The sequence below is a fragment of the Podarcis vaucheri genome, assembly GCF_965113315.1.
Source record: "Podarcis vaucheri genome assembly, chromosome: 3".
Lineage (NCBI taxonomy): Eukaryota > Metazoa > Chordata > Lepidosauria > Squamata > Lacertidae > Podarcis > Podarcis vaucheri.
The window spans coordinates 20484597-20504936 of record NC_138761.1 but is presented as its reverse complement, the minus strand read 5'-3'; the positions used below and the strand labels follow the sequence as shown (position 1 = coordinate 20504936).

Below are 20340 nucleotides of genomic sequence, written 5' to 3'. Positions count from 1 at the left end.
ATTAGACACTGTATTTTGCCCACCAAGTCTGAAAAACAGTTTGTGGTGCTCCTACATAAGACCATGCTATATTCATAAAACCCTTTGCTTGTGTGTACTCAGTTAAAAAAGGTTTATCCATTAATAATAATAATATAATAATAATAATTTATTATTTATACCCTGCCCATCTGGCTGGGTTTCCCCAGCCACTCTGGGCAGCTTACAACAAAATATTAAAATGCATTAGTCTGTCAAATATTAAAAGCTTCTCTAAACAGGACTGCCTTCAGATGCCTTCTAAAAGTCTGATAGTTGTTGTTCTCTTGGACATCTGGTGGGAGGGCGTTCTACAGGGCGGGTGCCACTACCAAGAAGGCCCTCTGCCTGGTTCCCTGTAACTTGGCTTCTCACAGTGAGGGAACTGCCAGAAGGCCCTCAGAACTGGACCTCAGTGTCCGGGCAGAACAATGTTGATGGAGATGCTCCTTCAGGTATACTGGACCGAGGCCGTTTAGGGCTTTAAAGGTCAGCACCAACACTGAATTGTGCTCGGAAACGTACTGGGAGACAATGTAGGTCTTTCAAGACCAGTGTTATGTGGTCTTGGCAGCCACTCCCTGTCACCAGTCTAGCTGCCGCATTCTGGATTAGTTGTAGTTTCTAGGTCACCTTCAAAGGTAGCCCCACATAGAGCACATTGCAGTAGTCCAAGTGAGAGATAACCAGGGCATGCACCACTCTGGCGAGACAGTCTGCAGGCAGATAGGGTCTCAGCCTGCGTACCAGATGGAGCTGGTAAACAGCTGCCCTGGACACAGAATTGACCTGCGCCTCCATGGACAGCTGCGAGTCCAAAATGACTCCCAGACTGCGCACCTGGTCCTTCAGGGGCACAGTTACCCCATTCAGGACCAGGGAGTCCTCCACACCTGCCTGCCTCCTGTCCCCCCAAAACAGTACTTCTGTCTTGTCAGGATTCAACCTCAATCTGTTAGCCACCATCCATCCTCCAACTGCCTCCAGACACTCACACAGGACCTTCACCGCCTTCACTGGTTCTGATTTGAAAGTGAGGTAGAGCTGGGTATCATCCGCATATTGATGAACACCCAGCCTAAACCCCCTGATGATCTGTCTCAGCAGCAGCATGTAGATGTTGAAATGTATGGGGGAGAGGACAGAACCCTGAGGCACCCCACAAGTGAGAGCCCAAGGGTCTGAACACTCATCCCCCCACCACCACTTTCTGAACACGGCCCAGGAGGAAGGAGTGGAACTACTGTATAACAGTGCCCCCAGCTCCCAGCCCCTCTAGGCAGTCCAGAAGGATGTTATACTTGATGGTATCAACAGCCACTGAGATATAGCACACATAGTAGTGCTAGGAATTTGCAGACACCTTGTCTTCCAAAATGGCTCCAGCTTTTGCACTACCTGGCAGAATACTGAACAGGGCATTCTCCCACCTCCCCAAAAAGACATACTCACTCTGTTTTTATGAGCGTTCACTGAAGCATAGCGGACCGTTCCCCGGAAACCAGCAACATTACGAGGCTAATGGGAAAGATAATGAAAAATTAAACTTAAACATCAAACTTAAGAATTAGCAGAGCTGTTAATGTTTTATTTATCACTCAGGGCCATAAACCACTTTAATTACATTTGTTAACTTGAACTGATGCCCTAGGTAGGCATTTTGGTTAGGCATTAAAAATTGCTCCTTGAATAAACCCCTCAGGAGCAGTTAAAACATGACAGTGGAAAAGCCACTTGTACTTCACAGTGCTTACAAGAGATCTAATTACAGTTTGTTTGTTTGTTTGTTTGTTTGTTTGTTTGTTTGTTTGAAAAAAATTCTGCTAAGGATAAGCCCTCCCTAAAAGAGAATACTTCCACCTTGAGTGGACAGAGCCCAGCTTCATCTTTGAAGAAAACCAAAAACCAACGGTTTGAAGTCAATTAAACTTCAGAGCAAGTGAGAAGTCCAAAATGGTTTCTGTAATCCTTTAAGTGACTACAGAAAATGATCATGTCAGCCTCATCTTCCCTTTAAAAAAACCCATTATTATAGTTGCATAACACAGGATGCTTCTGTCAACTGTTCCAATTAATTACCTTAATTCACACTGGCTTGGTTCACACATAACAATAAGCCATGGTTTAGTAAACTATTACTTATTAAACAATGGTTTGTTTCATCATCAACTGTACCCAGCAGATCTGAAGCAATGGCTTGTTGGCTTATTTAAATAATAATAAACCTTGGTTTATTCTAACTGTGGCTTGGCATAATGTGCAAACAAGACATCCTTATTGAGTTATAAAAATATTTATATATCGCCATGTCATAAAAATATATCAAACCATATAAAAGTTTAAAATATACATCTATTAACCAATTGTGGAAGGATGCAGTCTTCATTACCTGATTGGCCTGGCAGAATAGAAAAGTTTTAAGCAGGCATTTAAAAAGTTGGCACAGAACCATGGTTTGTTTGGCCATCTCACCCCATACCCTCAACTAAAAATAAAACATGAGGCAAGGGCAACTATAAAACATGGTAAAGCTATGGAGAAAAAAGCCTTGGTTTGTTTGATCATCTGTGGGATAATTCATAGTTAACTTAGTTTGTTAAACAAACCTTGGCTTATAGTTACATTTGAACCAGGTCATTGTCAGGATCCTGCTGGTTGCCCATAAGCACTGATTCCCCACTGCATTGACTCATATCCCAGTTGTTATAAACTCCATTGTAATTCCTCACCAAACTAGGAGATTAGGGGTTCTGAATAGCCTATTTGAAATAGTAACCTTCCCCTTCCCATCATTAAGCACTATCACAAAAAGTCTTTTCTAGATAAATAAATTTCATAATTCAGGCTCAACTACTAAGCAAACTAAGCAAAAAAGGAAGTATTTTGTCCCCATTGGGGTTGAAAACAAAGAAGCATGTGCTAAGGAAAGAACAATACAGCTATTTTGTCATAACAGTTGAACCATCCCTTGCTGTTATGGTTAGGATTCCACCACTAAAAAAGCTTGGATTTCATGCTGTCTGCTTCAGAATGAATTAATCTTAATGGCTATAAACAGGAGTTGTCATATTCTGTTCTCCCATAAATAGTAAGAGTCAAGTACAACAATGGGGGAGGCTGCCGTTAAGTTCCAAGTAATCCCCATCCAGGACAGTCCTGAGCCACTGCAATCTCAGAAAGACCCAGCACTTCAGCCCTATTGAGGTGTTCTCATCCCATATGTAATTCGGAAAAATGGGGGTGACAGTTCTGCCACCACCCTCTCACCCTCTGTGAGCTGAAAGGAAGCAGGGAGGCTTTTCTGCCATAGTAGGTTCCTCGTGCAAGTTAGAACCCGTGTTTGTTCCAGGATTCTGAATATTTTCAGGGAGCCTACAAGAACAGAACAGGCTCCCTGCTGCATGTGTTTGGTGGTTAACTTATGGAGGGTGACAAAGACGGCAATGGTGGTGGTGGAGTTAGCACATGTGGCCCACACAGAGACATACAATTCTCCTTGTGTGGGAGATCAGAACACCTGAATAGGACTTTTTTTGAACTCAGAATGCAGAAGACTCTTGGCCTGTACATCAAGAGTTGAGACATGTCCCAGTCCTGAAAAGCAAAAGAGTATATACCATCAAAAGCCAAAGCAAAAACAAAAGGAGAACTCAGAACTCTAATAATAATTAAAACAAGCAAGCACAAAATAAAGGGGGGTGGGGGGAAACCAAGAAGCATCATGATGGCTCACTCACAACTCATGGCTGAGATGGTTACAAGCAGCGGATGGGAAGCCAACGCATCAAACACAGTCTCAAAAAAGGAGCCCAAAAGAACTGTAAAACAAAGAGAAACCCAAAGAAAACCATGACAATAAAAATGCAAAATGGAGAGAAATAAAAACAGAAATGAATTGAAATCAGGTCAACAATTTAACCATTATTATTATTATTATTATTATTATTATTATTATTAAATTATTATTATTTCCCTTCTCTTGCAGCACATGCCTTGGCTTTACTGCTTAAATTATCTAAAGCTGGTCACTTTGCAGATACTTTATGCCTGGGTGGTACACAGGGGCTTAGACTTTGGAGCTTGATCTGTGTGAGGTAGTACAGAACCTTCTGTCTTCAGGCAGAAAGAGCTGCAGTAAAAGCCACATAATCTCCCCGACTCACATGCTCATTGACACTTTCTCAGCCTGAATTTACTGGCATCATTTCTTATTTCTGCCCTGTTGATTTTCACCATTTGTCTTGACTATTACTGCCTATGTCTCTGTCTGAATTGGGTATGGCTAAGTCTGTATTCTCAGGGACCACTCTATTCCACCCCCTTAACAGCCCCTATTTATCTAGAACAGCCCTCATTTCCTGCTACCTGTCCCTGTCAACTCACCATCCCAATCTGTATTTGGGGAAGACTGGAGGCGCCATTTAAAAAAGAATTAAGAGTGCATTACTAGAGTTGCCATTCTTTAGAATTCAACACCCACACAGCCACACACCCCACAGTATCTAAAAGGCAAAGACAGCAGCAATAGCTCAAGGGAGGTCACAATGGAATCCTTACTGGCAGTGTGAGTTTTTCAGCTTTGCAACTTACAAGGTGGATGTATAGATGAGCGAATTACACAGTGGTTTAGCCATCAGAATTGTTCTTCCCTCCCCCATGCTTTAAGGCAGGTGCCCATACCTATCTTATTTCTACATGTGCTCACAGGCACATTAACCCATTTGGCCTTTATTTTGTAAAAACCTGATCTGGGAAATTGGGGGGGTGGGGACTTGGTGACATAAAGGATTCATACAATCATGCCATACTTAGTCAAGTATGCTGCAAATTCACAGAACTATTGTTCCCAGAGTTTAAACCTGGCTATTAGAAACTAAGTTTGAACTGGCTACAGTGATGCCAGAGCCATTTCAAAAGCAGCCTCACCACTTTATAAATTTATCATTCTTCATCCAGAAAGTTTGAAGAGGAAGCACAATTCTGATTTTCAAATAATGTGATCAGTGGATTCTCTCTCAATTGCAGAAATATAAAATGCCAATTTACCACTTCCCCTTTATCTCCTAAAAAAAACTCTCAAGATAGCAAATGTTGCTGACTATGCTTGAGTTGTATCTATTCCGTATTAAATGCAATTATCTCCACTGAGAGACTTAACATTTGTACCATTTTGTTTTAAACATAATATCTTAGGACCAGTTAACTAACACATCTGCTTCAGAAACCAGTGCAGGGTGGGCTAAAGTAAATGAACACATACAGAGTTCTAATATAGAGAGTAAGGACAGCTTTCTAAAATATACAATAGAGTGTGTGAAATAGGATGGTACCCTTGATGTGATAATTAGCAGTATTACAAGTACATAAAAGTGTCCCTATTTTCATCTGTGAAGCATCAACACTATGCTGTTCCTCACGGAACTGAAAATATATTTCCCACAACAACTGACTTTCACACAAGTGGTCAAGTACCATAATAAAGTTGGTGACATTTTGCAGTTCGGTTTTCATCACTTCATGAGCTCAAGCGTAATGGGGTCATAACAAACAAAATCTGAGAGAAAGGTGTAAACACAGCGTGTAGCATCTATCTTAAACTCTTGAAACCTTTTGTTTCCATTTGTATCACAGTATGGGCAACTTCTCTGCCACATCTTTATTAGCCTTTGGTCAGGCTGCCGGCATCAGAAACAATGCACTAGCACTGGCCATTCTGGTTGCAGACAATGAGCATTTAAACATGGAAATCACAATCTGTTGCCATTTATATTCCTGAGTTATTCATGCAATATTGTTAATAGTATGCAACAACGCACTGATGTCTAACCTAAGTCACTCAGCTATGTTCCAATCAGATGCAGCACTCACGAGGCTATTTTATTAAAACAGTTCTGCTCCAATATATATTTCAAAATGTAGCAATAGTTGCACCGAGATTAGAAAATGCCTGTATCAGCAACTACATTTTTAAGTATTTGCACTGATGTGCCAATTTTAGATGGAACCTGGTCATGTAACAATTAAAAACATAATCTTCTTTAATTAGGGTTTTGGTTTCTGCTGCTTTCAACTTTCAAACCTGATCAAGCATTCTCTTTCCTAATATTCTGCCTCAGCCATACAGATACACACGGACACAAAACTGCACTTACAAATACATACAATATCCCCAGTCAAGCATTGCAAACTACTGCAGTGCGGTCTGAATCACGAGGAGACAGAGCTCTAATCAATGGTCTAGGGCTGACTCAGCAGAAGCAGCAGCATGCAAAACACAGCAGCGCATTGCCAATTCATGCAAACAGGAGAAGCTTGCCATGACAAAAATGCTGCTTTCCCCTTGCCATTCCATGAAAGAGAAAGCAGCAAAGATGTATTCAGCAGAGAGCTTCAAGGGGATGGGAGAGTTGCGCTAATAATAGAAGTGCGGGTCAGTTTTCAAACAGAGAACCAGGGTTTGCACTGTGAGAAAAGCATTATGAATTAAAGGCTACTGAACTGCTGGCAACAGTAAAACTAATTCCTATACTCAGGCATCTGGTTGACAACATGAATTCAGAATGAAAGACTAGTCCTAGTATGGTAGAGCACATTGCTAAACTTATGCATGATGGCAAATATTTAGAAGCATTTTCACATCACTACTTAACATGGTAAACTTTGTTTGAATGGATAACATCTGTAAAACAGATAAAATAGGCAGATTTTGCTGAACCACAATTTCATGCTACCCTAAATATAAGCAGAATAACATTACAGCAAACCAATACATTACAACTATAAGAGGGCTGTTTCTTTTGAATTAATTCTTTGTGTTTATCTGGAATTGCAGCCCTGAACCCATTGCTACAGAACCAGAAACCTCATTGTCCATTTTCTTCAAAGGAAAAAAGTAGAATAGTTGTGAGGCGGTCCATTAAAGGCAACTGAAAGAACCATTATTACAGATAAATAAGCCTTTTTATTTACTCATGCTCTAATCTAGTTGAATGACGTCACGCACATGCGTGGAAGTGGCAAATCGTGACCCAGAACGTGGCTCCAGAACGGATCCCGTTCACATCCAGAGGTACTACTCTATTTGATCCCCTGCTAAATTTGCCCGCTTGCCCTCTGACAAAGAAATGACCAGTCCATAATTTTAATGGTAGGTTTACTGTAGCTGTGAGAGACAGAATAATGACAGGAAAACCCCCAGATACCCAGAAGACAAAAGTCCGAGATTGATGTGCATTATAATGAGTGAAATAAGTATTTGATCCCTTTGCAAAAGATGACTTAGTACTTGGTGGCAAAACCCTTGTTGGCAATTACAGATGTCAGACGTTTCTTGTAGGTGGCCACCAGGTTTACACACATCTCAGGAGGTATTTTGTCCCACTCCTCTTTGCAGATCCTCTCCAAGTCAGTAAGATTTTGAGGCTGATGTGTAGCTACTTGAACATTCAGCTTCGTCCACAGATTTTCGATGGGATTAAGGTCTGGAGACTGGCTAGGCCACTCCAGGACCTTATGAACTGGTCATTTCTTCGTCAGAGGGAAAACGGGCAAATTTAGCAGGGGATCAAATACTTTCCCCCCTCACTGTAACTACTTAAAAGGAGAAGAAACACTGTGGCATTTTGCTAACTGCAACCTTCATCAAATGTGCAAAGTAGACTACAATGGTGGCATGCAAGTGGGCTGAGCTACACTTGGCGGACAAACCATTAGCAAATTACATTATAAATATATAGCAATGCCCTGCACAGAAGCTGGACTTCCATTATACTTTCCTTTCAAACCCACAATCTACCTGTCCACTTTCCAGCAGGACAACTAAGAAGGCAAATGAGAGCTTGACCATTATTTGGATTAGTCAGGGTGGGACTCACCCATTCAGCAGCCAACTATTCAAACTGATGCTATAGAAGAAAGAGTACTAACTGGGTGTTCTGCTCTGCACTTTGGTATCTACCAAGTAGGATGACATGCTTTGTGTCAGAGGAGCAGTGACTACCTGGGAATCTGTTGATGCAGCCTAGAATAGCAGTGACCTTTTTTTCCTTTTTTGCTGCAGCAGCACACTGTTCCCTCATGCTAAGCCTGTGGTCTACTAAGACCCCAGATCCTTTTCACAAACAGTACCAGAAAGTCAGGTCCTGTCCCGTCTCCCTGATTCATATATTTGTGCAGCTGGTTCTGCCTAAGGATAGAACCTTACGTTTGTCCCTACTGAAATTTATTTTGTTAGTTTGGACCCAGTTCTCCAATCAGTTACGGACATTTTCAATCCCAATTCCATCTTCTGCGGCAATAGTTACCCTTCCTAGTTTGTTGCCATCTGCAAATGTGATGATCATCCTCTCAATTCCTTTTAAGTTTACTGCGTCTTTTACCATTATCCATCTGTTGTATGTCCATAGTTACCATAGTATCCAAGTCAATTGGATACTTTATAGACATTGAACAACAACGGGCCCAGGACAGAACCCTGCTTGTAACTTTATTCCAGGATGATGAGGAAGCATTAGTGAACACTCTTTGGGTTCAGTTAGTCAACCAGCTACTAATCCATCCAAAAATTACCTCATTCAACTCACATCTTACCAGCTTCCTTACAAGAATATCATGGGGGGACATTGTCAGAAGCCTTACTGAAATCAAAATACACTATATCCATTCTCCTGATCCACCAAGCTTATAGCTCTATCAAAAAAAGAAATGAAATTCATCTGGCAAGACACATTTTTGAGAAACCTATGCTGGGTCTTAGTAATCACATCATCCATTTCTAAGTGGTCATAGACCAACTGTTGAATTATCTGTTCTAGGACTTTCCTGGTATTGATGTCAAGCTCACCAGTCAGTAATTACCTAGGTCTTCTTTTCACCCCTTTTGAAGAAGGGGACAACATTTGCCTGCCTCTCGTCTGCAGGGACCTTACCTATTCTCCAGGAATTCTCAAAGATTACAGACAAAGACTCACAAGCTCCTTTAGTACCCTTGGGTGCAGCTCATCAGGCCCTGGAGATTTGAATCTACTCTAAGTACGTATTTCCTACCTTGGGCTGCAGCTCCCTCCTTGCATCACTTATGATGTTATCACCAGGTTGGGCACTGCTTCTCTTTTGGGTAAAGAGAGATAGAAAGCAAGCGTTGAGCAGTTCCACCTTCTCTCTGTCATCCAATAGCATTTCTCCATGAAGAAGGACATGTTTGTCCTTCTTCCTGCTTCAAACACAGCCAAAGAAACCTTTATTATTAATTTTAACCTCTTTTTCAAGCCTGAACTCATTCTGAGCTTTGGCCTGCCTGGCCTTCTTCCTGCTGGATACTCTTGTATACTCTTCCTTCGTGATTTCCCTTTTTACCCATTTCTTACATGTGCCCTTCTTAAATCTCAGCTCATCTGTAAGCTCCTTATGCAGCCATCAGAAGTTGGGCAGCTTGCATAAATCTATGGCTGATAGCAGCTGAGTCATGAAATGAAGATGTCAGGTTTTTAAAAAGGACAAGGGCGGAGGAGAACAGGAATTAGACTGCTTGAGTCCTTAAGGCCTTATAGGATCCAGGAGGAGAGAACTGGGTGGGTGGGAGATTCATGCAATGCCGTTTTTTAAAAATAACCCTTTAACCCTGTATTGCATAGTGGGAGAAGGATGAGAAAGAAACAAGTTCTGTGCAAGCAAGCCTCGAAATAGCTCTATGACGCTTCTTTTCCAGGCTGCTTGGAGCGCAGAAGAGCAGCACTCCTGGTTAGGTATTGGGGATGCGCTGCAACTTTTGTTGCAGGCTGCACTTATTTGCCTTATTATAATCCACATTTCATACATGGCATCCTTTTATTAATACCTTAGTATTATGAAGTATGATGCAATCAATGGATATCAGTCTCCATACTTTATTTTAATATTTATTCATTTTCCCACTGATCTGGTGGCAATGTTAATCTGTCTGAGGTAATCACAGAGCATGAAGACACAAGACAGCCTAGACTCAGAAACAAAACATCTTAAACACCGGGAAAACTGTAGAGCACATGGAGTGAGATAGGAGAGTGCTGCTTCTTACATGCTTCTGAGACTTCAAATTACCTTTAGCAGAGGATCAGCTTACTGAGAAAAACATTGCCCTACTCCCAACTCTGAACATACAGAGCTCCTCCATGTTCACAAAAGGCCCCTGCAAGGAAGCACCTTGCAGGCAAGAAACATCATTATGTGCCTCAGAGCACCAGTGATAGAGGATGCTGATTCGCCTGTACATACCTGCTGATAATGCTGAAACCATAAAGAAGGAAGGTAGGAAAGGCCACAGGATGAAAACAATTTTTTGTTTGTTTGTTTGTTTTAAAAGAGAACACCTCAAAATGATGGAGAAAATTAGTTCCAAAATAACACCCCCCAACTTTCCAACTTCCCACACCAGACATGTTTAAAAAATGGGAGCTTCAGGAAAAGTAAACTAATGAAACTGAGGCAAGGAAGGAAGGGCTACCCCTACATTATTCATATAACCAGTTATCAATAATCAATATATTCAATATATGCTTACACGAATCAAGGATTACAGTATTTTATAAATCCACTTGAATCAAAAGGGAAGCTGTGCCTTAGCTAAAATGCAAACTGCTTGAAACAGCAAAGTTAGGAACCGACCTTTCCCCTAGAAACATCTGTGCACCCCGGACAAGACATGAGTCAGGGATTCTGGTACAAATTCCCCATCAGGAACAGGCTAAATTAATCCACAGAACAGGAAGAGCAAAACCACAAAATGTCCAAGCTCCCTGTCCTGTCATAACTAGGGGAAAGGTTAGACTGAGCGTCACTGGGGAGCATTGGAAAGCGGAACTTGAACCCTGTGCAGGACCAGTGCTATACCAGTAGCTAGGAGCGTGACAACTGCTTGCTGATTGGCTGATATTTGCTGACCAAGTTATGAGTCCTTCATGATTGTCTTATGATCTATGATTTGCTGTGATTTGCTCAGGTATAAAGACCCCTGTATTTCTGTCAATCGGGGTCCCAGTTCTTTGGAAGAGATTCCAACTGGGTCCTTATTGCCTGGCAATAAACTTCACCTTCTTATTCTCCATTGCTGCGTCTGGCTGATCCTTATCCCCTGCAACAAAACAATGTGAACTTCTTAAAACAGCACTTCTCCTTCCTTTGGTTTTGAGCCAAGACACTGAGCAACAGGCACATGTATACCTTACAGCGAAGGGTGAGTAATAAATGATGATGATAATAATAATAATAATAATAATAATAATAATAATAATAATAATAATAATAGAAAAACCATGTTTTCAAAATAAATACAGTCTCTCTGTTACAACAGGGAGAACCTGATAAGTTCAGTTTCTATCCCATCAAGTGTACCTGCCCAACCAGCATCAACAGTATTGTGAGAATGAATTAACATAATCAGGATTTGTTTGAAATATTTATAATCCCCCATAGAAATGGGAAAAAAGCATCACTTACAGGCCGGACTTCACCGTTGGTATTGGTATACTGTCGAGCCAGACCAAAATCTAACATATAGCATTTTCTGTAGGTTGAGGGGAGGCGTCCCATGGCAAAGTTGGACTAGAGAAAAACAGAAGGATAGGAAGAGTTGGGGAAAATATGTATTTTTCACATGTAATAAGAGAGATCATACCAGTTATTAATATAATTATGCTTAAAGTTATCAGCCACCTGCTTACAAGGGCATTTGCAGCCCCAGCTACTAATCAACCCTGTTTTCTAGCTCAATAATTGCAGCTCATCCCAAATGCTGTAGCTTTCCCTGGCTTACATGCTCTGAAAACCAGTTTCATTTTCATCCTACCTTTAGACAGTGTTTGCAGTAATCCATATGCTCAGCACGAAAAAATACTTCTAATTGTTAAACGCTTGCCTAGTAAAGTTTTTCCTTTATCAAAACAAAGAAAAAATAACACAACATGACCTAAATTGCTTTGAAGATGAAGCCAAGATGGACCAAGGCCTCCCACTCAACCCACATGAATTGAAATTTACTTAGACACTCAGTCGGAACTCCCCGGGCTGTGCAGCGCCATGATCGTGTTGCTGCGGCAATTGTGTTGGCATGGCAATCGTGGCGGTGGGTGCTCAACAACTTTAGGTGGGTTTTCGGCAAGTTCCACCACTAATTGTTGCTGCTTTCTGTACCTCTCATGGAAAAGGTACATGAAGAAGGGCCCTCAGATGATTGCAGGACTCAGGTTGGTTCATATGGGGAAAGGAGGTCATTGAGGTATTGCAGACCTGAGCCATTTAAGGCTTTATAGGTCAAAAACAGCACCTTTCTTAGTATTATTATTATTACAACTACTACTATTACTATTGTCCTGTATTAAATTTGTATACTGCCCTTCATACAAAGCTCCCAGGGTGGTCCACAACAGAAAAATATAAAATGAGAAAACAAAATACAGAATAAAACAAAAACATAAACAAACCAATGACACACACACCCCCAACATGTTTAAAAAGCCATAGGTTGTTAATCAGCCAAATAGATGGTTGAAGAGAAATATTTTTGCCTGGCGGCTAAAGATATGTAATGAACGTACCAGGCAAACCTGCCTGGGGAAAGCATTCCACAAATGGGAAGCTACCATAGAAAAGGCCCGTTATTGTGTTGCTACCCTCCAGACCTCTCATGGAGGAGGTACACAAATAAGGGCCTCAGAGGATGATCGCAGGGTACAGGTTGGCTCATATGGGGAGAGACTGTCCTTGGGATATCATGGTCCTGAGCCATTTAGGGCTTTATAGGTCAAAACTAATTGGCAGCCAGTACAGTTGGGCCAAGTTCAGTGTAATATGCTCAAACCATCTTGCCATGGTGAGCAAGCTGGCTGCCAAATTCTGTACCAGCTGAAGTTTCCAGACCACCTTCAGTTTCTTTTTAAAATAGGAGGGATACAAGTTTTAAATATAAATTTAAATAAATGCCAACTGCTTTGAGACAGGGTAATGTATCGCTAGGACTGGATCAACGTGGTCTCAGTGTAGAACTGACACTTGGGTTTTATCTCTACTATCTGGGAAACCCTCTGGCATACTGATACATTAAACCCACAACAGTTTACCCCCAGTTTAAAAGAATCCTAAGAACCATAGTTTAGGGAGGGAATTATCTGCAAGAGAGTCCTGGACAGCCTCATACAATTACTGTTCCTGGTATTCTTTGGGAAGAAATAATTCTTAAACCAATTAATGAAATCTGTAATGAAACTCCTAACCTTCTCACATTGCATCTTTCTGTACACTATTTGCAAAGTGCAAATTATCAAAGTCTATTAAGCTGGCCATGCATGTGACTGAGGCATGGACCTTGCTATTCACAAGTTGTACGCACTGGATGGCTGCCACCCTGCCCAAATCAAGCCTCATATCGTAAAAGGAAGGAATCAAACACCCCTGAGGAACAGCACTGTATCAACTGGATGGCTGCCATTTTTTTTCTCAATTACAGGGATAACTATGCTCACTTAATAGTAAAGTTCTTGGATAAAGTAACAGCATCAACAACAGGAAATGCAAACTCTGTAAGTAGGGAAAACAAGGTCATTGCAAACTACTCACAGGCTTGATGTCTCGGTGCAAAAATCCCACTGAATGAATGGCTTCTATAGATTCTAGAATCTGTTTGCCTAATCGGAGGGTTGTGCTCAGTGTAAAAGTTCCCCGCGGCTGGCTTCTTCTGAGGTCTGCAAGATTCCGGCCCTGAAAGAGGTGTATACTGGTTTTATAGCACTAATTTTTCAGCATCAGTTACAACACAGTAGCTAAATACAATCCACGGAAAAATGGGGAAAAAATATCCTCTCTGTTCAGGCTTGGCATTTTTTAGCAGCCCAGATTATTGTGCATTCAGTCTGGAAAAGTGGAGGGCACAACTAGGCATGCTGTGATCAGATGTCCTGCTGCTTTTTCTCTCTATCAAAGCTCAATGGAAACTTGGTGTGGGGAGGAATCTGATCAGGATGGTGGAATTGGGTGAACACTCCCTCTCCTTCTGCACTACCCCCACTGTTTTCGTGATTGAAATCACACTAAAAAATCTGCTGTTTGCTCATGGGAGTGAGAATATATAGATAGATGCTTTTTTTAAAAATGCAAGAGATCTTGTCCCTAGCTCTCTCACATCAAACATCTGTCTAAGTTTGGCTTTAGGAAAGTTCCCCAAAATGCTTTGCCAAGGGCACATGAAAACTAAGGCTAGCAAATAAAGTGAGCTTGAAAATGGGATTAGACTAATTAGTGGAGGATAAGGTCATCAATGGCTACTAGTCAGGGTGGCTATATATAACGCTGAATATCACAGGCAGAATTCCTCCAAATACCACTTGCCAGGGAACATGAACTAGAGAGTGATGCTGCACTCATGACTTGTTTGTGGGCTTCCCAGGAGATTCTCGCTGGCCATTGTGCAAACAGAATGCTGGACTAGATGGGACTTTGGCTTGATTCAGCAGGGCTCTTCTTTCTTTTTAGTATTTTTATTTGATTTTACTTTAGCTAATAGTAACAAATGAAACTGAGCAAGCAGCACTATTTCCAAATAATCAGCAGCCCAAAAAGAAAAGCTTTGTTACATCAAACTGAGCAACAGTCCTACCACCACACAATGAAGTCCAACCCAAAACATCTCTCCAGAGGAGCCCATGTGTTGGTTGGTTGAGTGAGTCAATCAATCATGTTCTTTATGTGGAGCATAAGTAATAAAGCAATGCCAGCTTCAACAAAAACTATCTTTGCCTATCATTAGATTTCACTGTGCTTCAACCTATTTTGATAGGTTTTCCAGTATGGCAAGCAACCGTATTTGTTGGTACTACTTCACCTGTTCTTCCCCACCTTTTAGCAATTGTTAATGTGGCTGCAAGAAACAAGATGACCAAGAGTTCCTTATACAAAACATATTGCCCTGTTCCTTTCAAAGAGGGACAGGAGAGAGTGTGTTGGATTGGGTTGATGTATTTGACCAGTTCATAATCCCATTTCATGCAAAACTAGTTCCCAACCCCTTTTTAATTGCAGCACAAGTCCCCCACATATGAAAACCATTGCCTGTTACCCTACATTCTGACCAACACATGGGCTGCAGGATTTCAAAATCCTGTTCAGGGTGTGGGGAATCAGGTACCAGGTATCTGGTGGAATGGAACTCCACAACCCAGCTTTCAAAGTCTCTTGATTTTACTCTACCCTAACTCTCTTTGCCCCCACTTCTTCCATCTCCTTTCTGAATTGCAGTGGATTGGAGTTACTCGTGCGTAAACTGTCCCCATTGAGGAGCTTAACTGCCTGGGTTAAACCGTCTTGACTGGACAGCCCATCTCAGCGTGGCTGCCTCAGTCGCTAGCAGAATCTGTCTGTGGGCGTTTCTTAAACCTTTTCCAGCATAAAAGCTGTTTGACACCCAGTCTTCTCCGTCTCTCATTGCGCGGAAGCCTTCTGCGCAGGGAGGGCGTGGATAGTGGAGGACCAGTGCTCTCCTCACTGATGTCCAGGGAAGAATCCTAGAGCCCTTCCCCCTCCTTCTCCATTGGCTCTCCTGGATCCTTGGTGTTACGCTGATTTCCTTCCCCCTCCACTAAGCTGCGCCTCCCCCTGGTGCTAGTACCTTCTCCTGCAGAGTCAGAGAAACTCTCCTTCTCCTTCTGCTCTGATGTCAGTTTCCTGACATGAATACTGTCACTTCTGGAATTATAGGCAACTTCCCCCCCTTCCATTCATCTTTAATCAGTACCATATTTGTGCTGTCAGTTACCCTTTCCTTAGTAATCGAGATTCTAACAAGCACATATTTGACTCATATCTTCCCATGATGGGTCTCTCCCAATCACTGTCTTTCATGCTCAAATATGGACAGAATCTAACCAATGACCTTTCAACTGAAGTCCCTCCTTTTTGGCCATCGAAAATGATTCTGCTTACCAGCAGCAAAGTTTTCCATCCAGATATCTCCTTACTTAGCTATTACTTTTTATCTACATAACCATGCACCGCCTAGTCACTAACTGATCACATGTTTCAAGCTGGAATCTTAAATTGGAAAAAACGCAACACACTTTTTTTTCCAGAAGTCATAACATTAAACAAATAAGGCAATTCATAATGAATCTTCCAAACACACAGAATCTGGCAACAGTGATTTCTCCTCACTTGAACTCTCCATAAAAATGTCTGGATGCACTCTACAATCAAAACTAATCCCAGAAACAGAATCATCTTTCCGATTTGATACTTCTCATACTTGGAACAGACTCAGTTGTAAAAGCTCTTCTTAAAATTTCAATACTTAGCATAAGAAGTCTGACTGTAAAGAGATACTCTGCATCCATATTCATGCTTAAAATTACTGATACTCATTCCTCATAAAGCCTCAGCAGGCAGAAAAACAGTTGAGAATCTTTCTGCAAACATACATACAACGTGGGGAAAGAGAAAAAGTATTTCCCATATGAGGAAAAGTTACAATTGCCGGGGGGGGGGTAGTTTAGAAGAAAAGATAAGAAAGGTATGACAGAAGTGTATAAAATTATGGATGGTGCAGATAAAGTTAACAGGTCTTTCTCCATCTTCCTTCATGCTAGAACCCGGGGTCATCTTATAAAGCTGAAGAACAGACAAAAAGAAGTGCCACTTCAACGGGGCAGAGTTACATTATGCAATTCAGTGGGAATGTCCTCCAACCTAAACAAGTTTAAAAAGGGATTAGACAAATCCCTGGAGGATAAAGTTCTGAATAACTACTAGTCATGCTGGCAGTCTACTTCTGCCAGAATCAAGGGTACAATGCCTCTGAATCTCAGTCACAAGGGAGCATCAGTGCTATTGTGCTGTTGAGCTCTTATCCTGCTAGTGGTTTTCCCGCTGTACTTAATTGTTTGCCTGAGATGTTGTGAGCTACTTTGGGCACAATTTTGTGGAAAAGTGGCATACAAATAAACAGATGGTGGTGATGATGAAATAAGCTACTAGCTCAGATAGGCTATTGATTTGATCCAGTTGGGTTCTTCGTATATTCTTCTTTGCTCTCTATGAATTAATTTAATTTTTTTGTCTTAAAGACTTATCTTTTTAAATTAAATAGTGTCACCACTAGCTTGAACACCTCTGCACTAGTTCACACACGTAGGTACTTTACTAAATCACTTAACCACTGAAAACTTCATAAATCCATGAACTGTATCTATTGAAGAGCACTTGAGTTTGAAAGGATATGAAACTTTGGTCTGGCTGCAGAAGAAGACTGAATATTATCTGACCGTATATCTTGATATCTGAATGGTAAGGCCCATTCCATCTGGCTCACAAGGATCCAGCAGCAGTTGCTGAAGAAAACAGTTGGAGATCCATCTGAGAGAGTCATTTACGACCTGATTCCCTGGTTCTCTGCCTGACCCATATGAGGAGATTTCACCCCTCCCATATCCAAGAATCTCCTGAGGAGTCTGCTGATTCTCCAGAGAGGGCGTGTTCTGCTCTCTACTTATTCTGCTCCAGCACCAAGTCAGTCAGTCAGTCAGTGTCGGAGAGAGAGAGACTGAGTGTTAGAGATCGTGTGTAGAGATAAGGTTGCTGCTAAGAGCAGCTGCAGACACTCAGTGCAGTGCAGCATTCATTTATGCTTAGACCTATCAAGCTCTGTATATAGTTTGTATAGTTGTAGATAGAATAAAGAAGATATTCTACAGAGCTGCTCTCCGAGTTGTTTATATACTCTGCTAGAGTCTGCTGTACTCTGCTGTGCGACGACTGTCTTCTTGTGGGAGTGAATCCGGTGCTCACAACTCTAAGCTGTGAGTCCACAGCACTTTGACCTGTTCCTGTGCAGAAGGTGGTCTCTGGAAGTGCTACCCAGCTCGCCTAGCCCAGTCGGGGCTGAAATGTATGAGTCCAGTTGGTGGCACTGGCTCAAGGGCGATGCTGACACCATTACCCCTTGCCTGCAAGAGTTTCAGTCTTATTTAAGGGTTGCTGCTGTTGCCTTGACTGTTACAAAGGCAATTCAATTTTTTCCATAGCTGAAATAAGTAGGGATATACTCTGCAAGTTCCCAAAAGACAATCGTGTGAAATTAGAATATCAATATGCTATTTTCACATCATCCTGGAAATGGGCTAGCTACCTATTAATGTAAACCTGTAATGGAACAGAGTTACATTTACAGAAAGAATGAATCATACCATCTCCTTAATAACTCCTTTCCTGCTCTACTTGAGTAACTCTTATGATTCTTGTAATCATAAACCAACATTCCTCTCATTCTTTTGCAGTTTACTAGCCTTGTGAAGCTTGTAATTTTTGTATATATCTCCATCTCACTGCATTGTTCAGCAGGGTCTGTTAGGGGTAATTTGAAAAGGCTTGGAGCATTATTTACCATGCTGAAGGATTGGTGGAGACCTGTATTGTCATACTGAATAGGGAAAAGCAAATGAACTCTAAAAAAAACCCCACACATGTGCTCAGGAATTTCTTGCACTGAAAATCAATAGGATGGTTTTATCAGTGCTCTCATAATTATTATTATTATGGATATCTCCAAACTGGGTGAATGGGCACTAAAGGGCCCCTTTAAACATCCCTTTTATTGTGCATTTATGATGATTTGTGCTCATGAAGGCAGCGATCATACATGATCCCTTTTTCCATACTATCTGCACCAGGAAATGTTTTGAGGTAGTCATACTGCTCCATTTCCAATCAGTTTATATCTTGCAATTCCTGCTAAAACCCTGTAACTTTTCATACCGCAAATGTTCTGGGGTTCTTAGTCCTGCTGTTGTTATGCTATAGCCCCACAACACAACAATAATATGGTAGTACTGGGGAAGCATCACAGAACAACTAATCAAGCAGAGTAAATCCACCATCTGAATCTTCATTGGATGATTCCAATATGAAGATTCAGGACAGACAAAATTAAGTACTTCTTCACACAGTGGCTTAGTGAAACTATGGAAATTGGTCGCACAATTTGCAGTGGTGGCCAACAACTTGGAAGGCTTTAAATGATTAGATACATTTGTGGCTATCAACTACCAGCTGCAATATCTATGTTCTACATTCACTGCTGGAATCACAAGTGCTGGGAATCAAAAGTGTGCAGAGCACTGTGGCACTCAGGTCCAGTTTGCAGGCTTCCTCCAGGCATCTGGTTGGCCACTGTGAGAACAGGATGCTGGGCTAGATGGACCTTTGGCCTGATCCAGCAGTGCTCTTCTTATGCTCTTAAAGCATTAGCTCCCATTAGGAACAGCCATAGCCCAGACCGACCAGACCATGAGTTAGCCAGCTGAGGCAATCATCTCAGACAAAAGAATCTACCGTATTTTTTGTCCCATAGGACGCTCCGTCCCATAGGACGCACCTAGTTTTTTTGGGGGGAAATAAAGGGGGGGAAATTCCCTTTATTTCCCCCCCAAAACCAGGTCGGGGAAACCGAAACAGGTTGAGGAACAGTGGGATGGCGGCGCTGCGCTTCCCTGCTGTCCCCCAAGCTTGTGGGGCTGGCCGATGTCTGCCCGGTGCGTGGGGCGCTCTGCGCCTCACGCACCGGGTGGCAGGCTGCTATCCTGCAGGGCTCCCCACGCTGCAGATGTCTGCCCGGCGCGAGGGGCACTCTGCTTCAGCGCGCCCGGCGCTCCGGGAAGCAGGCTGCTATCCGCAGCCTAGACAGCCCTGCGGGACCTCCCGCAGGGTTGCCTAGGCTGTGGGTGTGTTCCCGAAGCGCCGGGCACTCTAGGCTGCGGATGTCTTCCTGAAGCCTGGAGAGCAAGAGGGGTCGGTGCACACAGACCCCTCTCGCTCTCCAAGCTTCAGCGAAAGCCTGCATTCGCCCCATAGGACGCACCCAGATTTCCCCTTCATTTTTGGAGGGGAAAAAGTGCGTCCTATAGGGCGAAAAATACGGTATGTGTCCTTTAAAAATCAGGATGTTTTCAGTAATTCTTCACTCTCCCATTCTCTCCCACTCCTTAGCCAGGAGTAAAATGCCATGTGGATTTCCTGCCTCAGGCGCCAATGTATTTTAGGCCAGCTGTGGCCATGATGTTGTGAGAGCCCTGTGTTCAGTTCTGGCTGATACTTCAGCTCAGAAGGGATTTGGAGGAGAGCAACAATCAAGCTAAAACGTGTAGAAATAAAGCCATTTGAGTAAAAGATAATAGAAGTGAAAAAGGAATGAAGATGTCACCAGTCAGATCTAAAAATAAAGTCTTTTTTACTCAGGAGTTCTTATTACAAAAACCCAGCAGAGCTTTTCATCATATTAAGAGATGGCCTCAGGCTTCATCCCATCTTTCT

General features: G+C 42.1%; 1 protein-coding gene across 1 annotated transcript in view; it reads right to left on the bottom strand.

Moving 5' to 3' along the window:
* TTBK1 (tau tubulin kinase 1) overlaps positions 1-20340 on the bottom strand; it is a 94516-nt gene that overhangs the window by 44367 nt on the left and 29809 nt on the right. The window contains exons 4-6 of the mRNA XM_082218063.1: positions 13606-13746; positions 11491-11595; positions 1471-1536 (exon numbers count right to left, since the gene is read on the bottom strand). Of these exons, the coding sequence (XP_082074189.1) occupies positions 1471-1536; positions 11491-11595; positions 13606-13746 (312 nt within the window). The remainder of the gene's footprint in view (positions 1-1470; positions 1537-11490; positions 11596-13605; positions 13747-20340) is intronic.